Here is a 14,041-nt window from a genome sequence, read left to right on the forward strand (position 1 = left end):
AGACCTGCTGTCATCTTCAACAGATCATTTCCCCCTTTCAATACAAAATACTGTGGCATCAACCTTCCCCAGGGATCATGATTTGAACAATTCTTAATCAATGCTACTCTAGCTTTTCTGGCTCAGTGTTTTTTTTTTTTTAATGAAGATTAATAATTCCTTAGATATAACAGAGTTATAAATACAGTGGCTATGTGTTGTATAATATACTGAGACCTCACGCCTACTAGCAATAGGTAGTGGCAGTGGCGGATTTAAAGGGGGGCACACCCGACGCGCGCCCCCCCTAAAATTGTCAAAATTAACGTAAATCACAGTTTCCTCTAGAAAATTTAAACATGTATACTTGGTAGACCTCACTTTTACCCTACAAAATCTCTAGAATCCAGGAGCTTCCGGGGGCTTTGCCCCCTGGGCCCCCACCAGGGCTTTGCCCTGGACCCACTGGGGGCCTCAAGGCGGCCCCCAGACCCCTTGCCTACTTTTGGCGCCCCCTAACTTCAATTCCTGGATCCGCGCCTGAGTTGGATTTTAAATCTGAGGGTTGTAGGTTTGAGCCACAGTGTGGACACGCCTTAGCTAATAATTATTGGTCATACTTATATTTTTCAATGTAAACCTTGGATTCCCTAGCTTTTATGACCCCATCCCGTTCTTGAGAAGAAGATTTTTAAAAGATTTTGCCTATACATGTACCGGTATATTTCCATGTAAAACCTCGATTCCCTATTGTGGCCCTGCCCTACCCCAGGGCTGAAATCACACAATGATACTATGCAAATACAAATTATTTTTCTAAAAAATTTAAAAAGAACTTTTAATGTTCAAAAATACTTAGAATCAAATTGTACAATTGTTTGCCAAAATTGAGTATTTTTTCAGTCACAGCATTAATAAATTAGATTATAAATTAACATTGTCCATTATAAACATTTTATTTCAACAAAGTCTATTCATCAGCTTTTATTGCACTTCATCTTGTCTATAGATCAGTATAAGAAGAACGAAAGGATCAACACCATTCCATAGCAGAAAAGACATTTTCTGTTAAGCTACTAGAGAGGGGAAATAAATTACTGACATTCAGATTTGATGCTTAAAGTAGTTGCAAGAGAAATGTATATTAAATTCTTTGACAAGCATCTTATTGTAAATCTGTACAATGTTGACATATCAAATCATCTATGAATAATGTTATCTTCAAATGTCATTCGATCTTCTTATTCTATAACAACTACACAAATGTTAAAAAATTAAATTTTGAAACAGCTGTAATTTGCAGTATCAAAATATCTATTATGGCTCATTCCCTTTTTATACAAATGGAAACACAGGGCCAAATAGTAATTGTAGTTCCATCTTTCTCAGCTGTCTTATTCCCATAGATTTGGTTTGATAGGAGTTGCTGGCCTTTGGCAGTAGAAGATGTGGATTTCTCTCTGTTAAGACTGTGCCATCAGTCATCATCGTACAAGTCCTCATAGTCTGAAAATGTCAGTTATAAAGGTGAATGGACTTTACCTCAATATGTTTGTCTAATTCTTCATCTAAACATACATTTTTTTTACCTTGGGTACATACAGATTAAAAATTATCCAAAATTGTCATGGATGGTTTTATTATATTAACAGCATTCAGAACTAAACATTATACATGTATTTTTCTTGAATGAATGACAGTAATAATATGTCCGAGTTAGCGAGGATCTCTGAGAGAAGAGGTAGAATTCTAACCTTGAACTTGATCATGACCCAGAAGTTTGGCTGCACTGACAGGTTCATCTTCATCATAAAACTCCTCCTCTTCCTCCTCCTCTAGATTGGCTTCCTCTGTAAAAATCACAAATTATAGAAATTAACAAGCTAATCACAAGTAATAGAAATTAACATGCTATAATAATCACAAATTATAGAAATTAACAAGCTACAATAATCACAAATTATAGAAATTAACAAGCTACAATAATCACAAATAATAGAAATTTACAAGATACAATAATTACGAATACTATAAATTAACAAGCTGTAATAATCACAAATAATAGAAATCAACAAGTTACAATAATCACAAAAACAGAAATTAACAAGCTATAATGATCACAAATAATAGAAATTAACAAGCTACTATAATTAGAAATAGAAATTAACAAGCTAATCACAAATAGTAGAAATTAACAAGCTACCATAATCACAAAAGAAATTAACATGCTACAATAATCACAAATTATAGAAATTAACAAACTACAATAATCACAAATAATAGAAATTAACAAGCTACAATAATCACAAATAATAGAAATTAACAAGCTACAATAATTGCAAATTATATAAACCAGAAATTAACAAACTATAAACGAACCCCACATCTAAAGAAATCATCACAATTTCTCTAGATGCCAACAATGGAAATTATTATCTACAGCAAGCAAGTGGACATTGAAATGTGTGATGTATGTTACCCACCCTCTGTGAGATTCTGGATGTACTGAACTGGCCCGTGTTCCACCACCACTGCCGCTGTCTCCCCCTCTCTGACTCCAGCATCCGAGTCCTCATCCTTCTCCACCTTCATTCTCTTCTTTTCTGGTTCCTTTTAATAAAAAAAACTCTCAAACTTAACAGTTTTTCAAACCTGAAAACATTGCTGATTACATCGAAGATTTATTCTTGTGTGACATTCAGTTAGCTGGCAGAAACATAACACTTCTCAGCACAGAAGATATATTTTTAACATTTTGTTTTAATTTATATAAAATTTCAATATCCAATTCCTAAAAATTGGTATTTTCTCAAGTAATGAGTTTCTAAGCAAGATGAATTGACAAATAAATTTAAGTCTAAATCAGACATTACCTCCGTTTCTTTCTTGACAGTACTTGGCATAGTTTTCTTTTCTCTGCAAAATAAAGTATATACTCAGTAAAAATTTTCGTTTTAAAAACAAAAGCAGAATGTCTCATTATTATACATAGGATTATACATCAGATTCTAATTTTGTAGGGATATCAATGAGTAACCAGTGAGTAATCACTGAATAAGGGTCAAATTGTTGAAGACTAAAATCAGTATTAAAGTACTTGGAAAAAATAAAATCCTGAAATACATGTACAAAAATGTACATATATTTCTTCATTTTGATCATTATTTGTCAAGCACATTCTACTTTAGAGATGATCATACTCTCATGTCCTAATGGACATAAAATAAAATATAACATGGAATCTTTTATCAGTTGCTAGTAAACCTGCTCATTTTCTCAAGTCTGGAAATGTCAATTAATTAAGTTAGGCTGAATTACTTCACCTGTAGACCTATAGCGAATGTGATTAACTTATAAACATTCTATGAACTGATTTTTGTACATGTATCGGGTACTCATTTTAAAATGTTGATTTAGATTACTTGGATGACTTGATTAGAGGTCACTCACGGGTTGTCAGTGGTTGTGTCCTCTACTTTAGGGGTTGTGAGGGTTGTGAGGGGTGCGTGGGAGGGACCTGATTGGCACTTTAAGTCATTGAGGACGTCATAATTGATCTTGTTGGAGATCTTCTTCTCGTGGATCAGTTTATATATAGCCTCTTCAGCTGTTGCGGCCTGAATGGGAACTCTTTTCTTTCGAGTTCTTTTAGGCTAAAAGTCATAAAAACAACAATGTAATATTAAAATAATGATAACATTTAAATTGTGCTGAATAAAAAAAAATGAATCAGCATTGTACTGGAACTGTTTAAATGAAGAATTATGTCATATATACACAGGTGAATAAAATGATTTTCTGTAAACTTAAAAATTTTTTAACTCTGTTCTGATCATTTTAAATTCACTTAAGAGACAAATTTAAAACTACTAGTACATAAAATACCATTATAGAAACTGATGTTGACAGTTTTAAGCAGGGAATTATTACTTCCAACAAATTTGGGCAAAACATTTAAATATTTTCAGAACCTCTTTACTTAAAAAACTTCAGTCTTTAAAACAGATAACATATATATTTAGGAAGAATGGGAAGGTTGACAGTAAACACAGATAAGCTATAACCATTATCACCTGATATGACCAGTAACACAGAAAGAAGCCTACTTTCTTTTTCTCTGGGTTTTTTGCCTCCTCTTCCTTCTCTTTAGCCAATCTCTCCTCCTTCTCTGTAACAATCAGGACAGAAACACTTGCATTAATCCACACATGGCAGGAGAAAGTTGAAAATGGTAATTAAAAGATCTTGATTTTTTTTTCCACGATTTTTATCAGCTTTATTAAATAGCAGACTAGTGTTCTTGAACTCAGAAGAGAATTCCAGATTTGAGGACAATGACGACAATTCATGACTTCATCATACAAAAACTAGCCGTAGCGAGAAAATTATGTCATTTTTAATAGATATGCAGTCACTAAGGGTTCAAGTAAAATCTAATGTACAGTGTATTTCCAATAATAACTCAGCATTTTTGATTTTTCAGAAATTCACAATGCCCAATCAAAGTACTGAAAGTACTGTTAGACGGAGGCTTCATGTATGAGAGAACACAAAAGAAATATATATGTCAAACATTGCTGTAAAGAATATTATGAGAAATAATATGTAGTTTTTTTTTCAATTCAACATTTTTTTCAAAGGATACTCCAATATTCATGAGGTTTTTGGGATATTATAATTTCATCTTTGTAATGTAAACTTCGCCTTGATTAAAGTTCACTGTTATTTAGATGAGATACTTTCAATATTAAACCTTTCAAAGTAAGAAACAGTAATTGACTAGGCCTGGTTGACATAAAATAGACGGGCTAACTTTTTATCCCAGTCTCACTTAAGGAATATATAGTGGAAAAGTGAGACTGAGATCAAAAGTGAGCTTGTCTAAGTTGTATGCCCCCAGGCCCGGTTTGATGAATGTAGGTTTAGTATGTTCTAGTCATGAGTCCACTGGCGGAATTAAAAGGGGCCCCTGGCCCCCTCCCTTTTGAGTCCAAAAAATACGCAATATTTGAAAAATGAGTGTTTTAATTGTGGCTGTGGGCCCCTTCCCTGACCTCAAACTGGTCCCCCTATTTCAGAATTTCTGGATTCAGCACTAGGCCTCAGCCTGTCAGGAGTCTCCATATTTCAAGATATCTTATTTATAGGTCACAGAGACCTACTGTTCACATAATTATGACATGTAACAGCTACCAAAATTAAAATTTCTCGGCCTTATTGTAATAATGTTATGATATGAGCTAACATGGAAAAAGAAGCAGCCAGGTAATTGGACATGAACAACATAATATAGTACAGTTTGTCTTAAAACTTTGTGATACAAAATGGGGTGACCTAGCTTGAAAGCGACACAGAATTTTCTTTAAGGAATACAACTTCATTAACATGCAAATAAATGTTCGTGCCAGAACACAATTTTTTGAGTGGAATAAAATATACTTTCTTACTTTATGTAAACAGAACAATCAAGTTCATAAGACTTGCTATTTCACAAGTTTAAATTGTTTTTGGAGAACTGGAGTATTGCTTACAATAACAAAGATATATCTTGACAAATTTGACAACCAATATTTCTGGAATTATTAAATGTAGTATTTTATCATATGACAGATTAACCCAAAAAATGTCTTTCTTTACTCGTATACCAGTGGAAATGGTTGTCCTTTTCAGTTTATCTGTTTAAAACAATCATTAACAATGAGACATGATTACAAATTACGTAGAGAAAAGTTATAAATATATAACTATGATTTCTGCTTTTCAGTTAAAACAATCACTTTACCAATGATGTAGGTTAAAAAAAATTGACATGAATACCAATGATCAGAAATACATGTAATCTTGTATATAAAAAATAATTAAAGTTTGGGATGTGAAAGAGGTAAAACACAAGTATCAAATGCAAATAAGGATCAACGATATGACAATAAGACAACTTATTTCAGAAGATATGATTTTTAATCATTAATTAGGATATTATGTGATAAATCATGTAAATCCTATGAACCAAGATTTGGGTTGTACCCAAGGGTCAAACGTTACAAATGCATTTTGATCTCAATATCAGAGTTGCCGTTTGTTTCTCTCTTATCTAATGTGAGGGTACCCCAAACACTCAAACCGCTTGTAGAAAGTGTAAATCTATTTTCATGTGTTTCCTGAAATTATACATAATATCAAATAAACAATTCAAAACTAGACTGTTAATATTCCTACATATAAAAATACTATGCATTTGTTTATTCATCGATCCTTGTCAGATTAAAAAACTCCATGAAACCTATTGATGCAAGCGTCAAAAATCGGCCGCAAACCAATTTATCGGTCCTTTCAAAAAGAAATTAGAAAAGGAATGAAAATGAGATTACAAACAACAATCAAGCACAAAAAATTCCATTAAAACTGAAATGCTTGATCTATTATTAAAATATCTTATATTTATACCTGCGACATAAAACATTTGCATGCGACATAGCAGGATTTTCTTCAATACATAATACAGGTACATCTGCGTCTCCACACTTAGTTTGATACACAGGCGAATTCTGGTGGAAGTTTTTACAATTAAATATAAAACTAAAGTTTAAACTTATCTGTAACTAGAGATAGTTTTTACTTTAATAAAAGAAGCAATTGATAAGTGGGGTTCCTCGATCACTCTCCGCAGATGTTAAACCCCCCCCCCCCCAACTCCCTCTAGATGTGCCACTTCATTTCTTCTCGTTCTTGTTTTGGTGTGAGAACCGGCGGGAAAAGGCTCGGCATATTGTAAAACATGCTTTATCATCGTCTGTTGGAACAAAATCTCCTAATATTCTGTCTGATAAAAAATTAATAGTAAATCACATTTTTTTTTTACATATTCCGTAGGAAATGTATTTATATACACGTCATTTTAAAAAATATTAGACAAATCCTGTTTATTTAGAAAAAGTAGAACTGTTTGTTTATACTTGTATGTGACGCGATCTTTGTTTTAGACTATGCCTATCCTTGCGGTCGGTGTAACGCAGAGTCGCTCTAAAAATAGAATTCTCAAGGTAATGAAAACAATTCCACCGATAGATGGTGCTTGGGAAATCTTTCCTGTTTACATTCCATGGGCAAGACAATCCCTATACACAGAGGCTGTCATACAGCCTCCGTCTAAAAAGGTGTGAACCTTGTTCCTTGATACTTATCTTCCCATAAATGTTACAAATTCTCTGTAATTGCAGTTTTGAGCAAACAAACAATTCAATTGTTTATTGGCACTAAAGCAGATATTATACAGGTCTAGAATATGTTGTTAGCCATAAATGTATATTACAAAATATTAATTTAAAACTGTAAGTTTGTTTCTAACATTAAAACAGTCTCTGATTTATAGACAGATTTGTTTTGTAGATAAAAAGTTGTGTGAATTTAGCAAACAAGATCAGGTAATAACATCTAGTATATTGAATACTTTTTTCTTACATCTTTATACACAGGTCAATCAATTAAAAAGTGTTTTTCATCTTCAACAACAATTTTAAGGTGGCAGAAATGTCTTCAGTGCATAACTGTATGAAAAATAGAAATATGTCCATAGGACATGAATGCCCCTCCGAGGTTATATCAGTATTCAATGACAGTAATGCAACATGAAAATTCGAATCTGTGTATGAAATTTCAGAATATCTTGAATAGTGATGCTTACAATAGTACATGTAATTGCTTACATCAGTATGTATCATCATATGAAGTTTAACACTAATTCAAGAAAAGTGAGGTCAACGTCAAAGGTACGGTCAAGTTAAAAAAAAAGTTGATGCAGTTGAAAAGCTCTCATCAGTATGTATCAGCATATGAAGTTGAAAAAATATTAATAGTTTCTTTAAAACTGACTTAATCACAATTTGATAAAAGTGCATTCAAGGTCAAATGAAAGGACAAGGTCAAAAATGTTGATGCAGATGAATTGCTTACATCAGTATGTATCAGCATATGAAGTTTGACACTAATTTATAGAGTGAGGTCAAGGTCAAAGGAAAGGTCAAGGTAAAATGTTGATGCAGTTGAATAGCTTTCATCAGTATGTTTCAGCATATGAAGTTTGATAACACTTTCTTGAATGGTATCTTTAAAACTGAGCTAAACACTCATTAAGAAAAGTGAGGTTGAAGGTCAAAGAAAGGTCAGGTCAAAAAATGTTGATGCAGTTGAATAGCTTCCATCAGTATGTATCAGCATATGAAGTTTAATAACACTATCTTGAATGGTATCTTTAAAACTGAGCTAAACACTTATTTAAGAAAAGTGAGGTCAAGGTCAAAGGAAAGGTCAAGGTAAAAAATATTGATGCAGTTGAATAGCTCTCATCAGTATGTATCAGCATATGAAGTTTGATAACGCTTGTGCATGGTATCTTTAAAACTGAGCTAAACACTCATTTCAGAAAAGTGAGGTCAAGGTCAAAGGAAAGGTCAAGGTCAAATGTTGATGCAGTTAAATAGCTCTCATCAGTATGTATCAACATATGAAATTTTATGACACTATCTTGAATGATATATTTAATACTGAGCTAAACACTCATTAAAGAAAAGTGAGGTCAAGGTCAAAGGAAAGGTCAAGGTCAAAAAATGTTGAAGCAGTTGCATAGCTCTCATCAATATCTATCATCCTATGAAGTTTGATGAAAATATCTTGGATAGTTTCTTTGAAACTGAGCTTTGAACTGAGATAAATGCAAAGTGTGACGGAAGGACAGAAGGACGGAAGACCGACATGACAAACACTATATGCCCTGGCCATATTCATGGCAGGGCGTAAAAATTCTCACCTTTCAAAGCAATGAGGTAGTCTTTGTTCTCCGCCATCCACAAAGTTGTTTTCAATTTGATCTCCTCCTCAGTTAACACAAATTGCTGAAATTTTAATCAGGTTCACTTAAAAGCTTTTCAAATTACTCTTAAGAAAAGTATTTTCTTCTTTGCTATTTATTTTTCTGTTTCAAAGTTTATTGCACATACATATTAAACAACAGTGGCTTTTCAAAATGTTTCCGTCAACCTTTTTAGCTCACCTGAGCCGAAGGCTCATGTGAGCTTTTCTGATCACATTTTGTCTGTCGTCCGTTCGTCTGTCCGTCTGTAAACTTTTCACATTTTCGACTTCTTCTCAAGAACCAATGGGCTAATTTTAACCAAACTTAGTACAAAGCATCCTTAGGCGAAGGGAAGTTTAAATTTTTAAAATAAAGGACCAAGTCCCCTTACAAGGGGAGATAATCAAGAAAAGACAAAAAATGGGTAGGGTCACTAAAAAATCTTCTTCTCAAGAACCACTGGGCCAGGAAAGCTGAAACTTATGTGAAAGCATCCTTGGGTAGTGTAGATATTAAATTGTTAAAATCATGACCCCCCGGGGGTAGGGCGGGGCCACAATAGGGAATCCAAGTTTTACATAGAAATATATAGAACAAATCTTTAAAAATCTTCTTAAGAACCACAGGGCCAGGAAAGCTGAAACTTATGTGGAAGCATCCTTGGGTAGTGTAGATATTAAATTGTTAAAATCATGACCCCGGGGGGTAGGGTGGGGCCACAATAGGGAATCCAAGTTTTACATAGAAATATAACTTTAAAAACCTTCTCAAGAACCACTGGGCCAGGAAAACTGAAACATATGTGTAAGCATCCTTGGGTAGTGTAGATATTTAATTGTTAAAATCATGACCCCTGGGGGTAGGGCGGGGCCACAATAGGGAATCCAAGTTTTACATAGAAATATATAGAACAAATCTTTAAAAATCTTCTTCTCAAGAACCACAGGGCCAGGAAAGCTGAAACTTATATGGAAGCATCCTGGGGTAGTGTAGATTCTAAAGTTTTAAAATCATAAAAGGGAAGGGGGTAGTGAGGCATGATAGGTATAGAATGAGGGGAAATCTGGTAAAGAACTGCAGCACCCAAGTTACTCAGGTGAGCGATGTTTCCCATGGGCCTCTTGTTTCTTCTTTTGTCAACTAAATAATATGTACAATATAACACTCAATCTCTGAACCTTTCAGTCACTCTGGTAGGGATTAATGTTATAGTACAAACCTTCTCTAACTCCTCGTCATCAATCCCTGTCAGATCTAACTCCCCATCCACTGTCTTCTCTGCTACAAATAGATATCTAAATACTTAGTGTATACTAAAACTAACTCTATAAATAGATATTTAGGTATACTAAAACTAACTTTATAAACATTAAATGTCTTCTATGATACAGATAGATACAAATATCTAAATACTTAGGTATACTAAAGCTAACTTTACAAACATTATCATTAAAACAAGAGGCCCACAGGCCTTATAGGTCACCTGAGTATCATGTAACAACTTTCCAACAATTGAAGCACCAGAACCCCTTACCCTGGGGTTTGGGGCCATGAATTTCACAATTTTGGTAGAGGACTTAATGCTTATTACAATCATGCCAACAGTTTGCCTGCTTGATGTCCTGGAGTAAAGAAGATTTTTAAAGATTGCATTAATTTTAGTGGTTTTGGCCCCAACCCTCAGGCCCCAGGGACCATGAAATTCACAACACAATTTGTGTTCCCCTTCACCCATAGAAGCTATATATGAAAAGTGGTTGAAATTGGTTGAGTGGTTTCAGAAAAGGAGCTGAATATGTTTAAAGGTTGATGCATGACAACTGACAAAATAAGATAGCAAATAGGTCACCTTAGATAGAACATTCTATCATTAAAATAATATTGTTGTACGGACCCGGTTTAACGATAGAATTCATTCCGTGTATTGACAATGTTGCAAAATATATAGGGGCGATAACACTAACTCAGTGTATTTACTATGAATAATCCAGAGAGTTCCTAATGTAAACATGGCAGGTAAATTTGAAGCGAAAAAAAAAATGTTGAGAAAATCAGTTGAATTTTAAATTTTTGTCTTTATATGGATTATTTTTTTTAAATAAAAGGCATATGCAATCTCAAAATGGTTTGTTTTTATTAAATTGGTAGTTATTTTTAGTGAAAATCCTTTTGTATTCTTCAAAATCATTTTGGAATGGATCTGCTCCAATTTGCTACATTGCAAGTATATATGTACATATTTTAACTGTGGTGAAGATTTGTCCCGAGACACTGAAAGATCATTCTAACTAAGGTCAAATGAGTGACTCAGGTGACCTAAAACAAAAAATAAATAATCTCTTTAAATATGCAGTCTTAGAATCATAAAAGACTTGAAAGCTATAAGCTAACTTTACAAGTACAGTACATGTACTATCGAATAAATGATTGCTTATGCACCACATCTATCAGTATCTGGATGGTTGGATTGCCAGGTATTTATGTGGGACAATTTTACATAACAAGGTCAGTTTAAAACAGCTGAAATTAACTTTCTCAGAGTTATCATAGGGAAAATATATCATGTCCACTTTTTGGAAAAAAGGTAATTAAATTTTATTTTTTGTTAAAATCTAGTTTGTTCTCTTTAGGAAGTAGAAAATAACTCTTGTTTCATTACCAATGAACACTTTCTCATTTAGAGAACTAGAGCTAATTCTATGATCCTCCCACCTGCTTTCACTCCTTATGATAACTCATACCCTCTCTCACGCTTTCATTCTTTCTCTTACTATCTACTTCCACCTCCTCTTTGTCAACACATTTTTTGACGACGTCAATCATTCCTATATTTTCCTGCAGCGGTTTCTTCTCCATCATTATTGCCTCCTGATTTGGAGGTTTTTCTTTGATAACGAGGTCCTCTTCGTCCAGGCACGGTTTCAGAGTCTCATTTTCTAAGAAATCACTGACATTCTTTATCTCGCTGTCAGCCATGTCAGGCGAGCTGGCGCGTGAGTTTTCTCCACTCAGATCTGCTGAACTGGAGGCATCTTAAACAGAAAAAAAAACACCTCACAGGCTTATTGAAGAACAATTTTCCAGTGCAAAGCATCTAACTGGAAATGAATCTAAATGACAAAGCAGTGATATTGGAAGTGTCTATACATTTACTGTAAACCAACTTTTATTTGAGTGCGAGAAATATCTGCAAGTTCTGTGACCTACTCACATTAAACCCCGTGAACCATTCATTTTCTTCAAGTATTCGTAGAGAATGTTTCCCCAGTCATGAAAATTAATCGTCGTGGATTGATTTCAAATTGAAGAATCGCGAATAAAAGATTATGCAAATAATAGTTGGTTTACAGTAATCTATCAGTAACAGAGCACTTGATGACTTTATTTTAATTTTGACATTTTAGTGGAAATTGTATCTCATGGTCATACTTGCATAGGCTGCCCAGATTCCTCGAGGTTTAGCAGGAACCAAGCCCTCTTCTATTTCTTTTTGGAGGTCAGACATTTCTGATTCAATTTGTGGAAACATGGCCTGTTCAATCTTCAATAGTACATGTGAAAATTATTGAGCATTTTAAAGAATTACAGAAATTAAAATAATTACATGTATTTTATGTATAACAACCTACCAGTAATACAGCCTAACAAGAGTATACAAATTTAAAAGAAACTTGCCTTTGCTTTGATGAAATTTCAAATAGATGATTGCTTAAATGCTTTTTGTTAAAAGATTGGCAGTTCAAACTCTGTTACAAAATGTATATACAATGCTATGTAACATCAGTCAAGACATTCCAAATGTTTTGAATGCTTTGAAGAGGCGGAGTTGATAAGTTTAAACTTATTAGATATTTTGTTATAAACAACTGCTTTTGCATCTACATACTACCAGGTAGTTTAAAATTAGAGATGTTTTTTTTTAAATACAAATGCCCCCCCCCCCCCAATAATTGGATTTTTTCTAAGTCAAAAGGGGCATTAAACTCTGTCCAAAATTGCTCAATCATACACAAAACAGAGCTTGACCTAGACATACCTATGATAAATCTGTATATCCAATTTCATTTCAGTACATGCAATCTCTGCATAGAAAATGAATAATAACTGTTTATAGTGGACCAACAGACTGACTGACCAACAGACTTTCTTTTCCGAAGAAGGGGGGGGGATAAATGATCTCAATCTTTGGGCCACTATTTCTGGTACATACTTTTCAAGGCCTTTTGCAGTTGAGTGTTTCAGTGTCTATGACCAAAGTGTGATATTTCTGTTGATTACTAGTTTTCTTCCTCTACATTAAGTATACCTGTAGCTGTTTTGCCTTCAGTGCTTTGGCTTTCCCCTCTGTATAAGAAGGGGGGTCCTGTTCCTCTTCTAGATCAATAGTCTGAAATTCCTCTATTGTCAGCTGACTTGAGGGAGTGTTTTTAAACTCTGTCAATCTACAAAACACACAGTAGGACATACTCTGCTGAGGTAATAAAAATCTTCATCATGAAAGTAAGAAGATTCTATCCCATCTTTCAAATTTGTTTTCATCTGGAAACATAAAATCCTAATGTCTGGTTTATATAGCATATGATAGCCTACACTGGTTTTTTTTCTTTGCTAAAAGTTTAAAAATGATAAAAAAAATGGATTCCCTGTGATCCCCTTAACAGACACACAGACAGGTAGCTACCATGTAATGTGCTGCCTCTTCAGTGCCAGTAACACCGAGAAAACAATGTTTAAATACAAACCTTTTCCTAATGGTGGTATCACACACTTTAACAATCTTTATTAAGTCTTTAACACTTCTTGAAAAATCATGCATTCTAGCTGCCACAAGAAGAGCTGAAATAAGAGAGAATATATTTAACATTTTATTCAATTTTAATTTTCTGAATGCATTAAAATCTCAGTGATTGGTTTTAAAAATATGCAACAAAAGAAAGTTCCTTAAAAATTTTGCACTTTCTCTAACTATCCAGATGTAAAGAAAATTTTTAAACATTTTGTGCATTTTGAATCTAGTCTTAAACATGCAGGCATAACCCAGAAAGATAATTTTCAAATATTGACACAGCTCATTAAAAAGTCTGGGTTTTTTTTTTTTTGGGGGGGGGGTAGATATCCAGGAGCAAAAACTTATGGAGACATGTAGAATTCATAATATATAATAAACATGGCACAAAAATGGTATTAGATCCATGGCACAAAAATGGTATTAGA

At 33.7% G+C, this 14,041-nt stretch overlaps 1 protein-coding gene across 1 annotated transcript in view; it reads right to left on the reverse strand.

The window, feature by feature from the left end:
• Positions 1-916: 916 nt before the first annotated feature.
• Positions 917-14,041, reverse strand: part of LOC134258439 (transcription factor IIIB 90 kDa subunit-like) — a 31,029-nt gene continuing 17,904 nt past the window's right edge. Inside the window, exons 8-19 of the mRNA XM_062740989.1 lie at positions 13,570-13,663; positions 13,134-13,269; positions 12,257-12,368; positions 11,599-11,859; positions 10,047-10,108; positions 8,783-8,867; positions 4,086-4,147; positions 3,430-3,632; positions 2,853-2,895; positions 2,463-2,589; positions 1,734-1,829; positions 917-1,485 (exon numbers count right to left, since the gene is read on the reverse strand). Of these exons, the coding sequence (XP_062596973.1) occupies positions 1,457-1,485; positions 1,734-1,829; positions 2,463-2,589; positions 2,853-2,895; positions 3,430-3,632; positions 4,086-4,147; positions 8,783-8,867; positions 10,047-10,108; positions 11,599-11,859; positions 12,257-12,368; positions 13,134-13,269; positions 13,570-13,663 (1,310 nt within the window). The 3' untranslated portion in view covers positions 917-1,456. The remainder of the gene's footprint in view (positions 1,486-1,733; positions 1,830-2,462; positions 2,590-2,852; positions 2,896-3,429; positions 3,633-4,085; positions 4,148-8,782; positions 8,868-10,046; positions 10,109-11,598; positions 11,860-12,256; positions 12,369-13,133; positions 13,270-13,569; positions 13,664-14,041) is intronic.

This window comes from Saccostrea cucullata, unplaced genomic scaffold, assembly GCF_032062105.1.
Source record: "Saccostrea cucullata isolate Sc308-1 unplaced genomic scaffold, CSIRO_AGI_Scuc_v1 ctg4, whole genome shotgun sequence".
Classification (NCBI taxonomy): domain Eukaryota; kingdom Metazoa; phylum Mollusca; class Bivalvia; order Ostreida; family Ostreidae; genus Saccostrea; species Saccostrea cuccullata.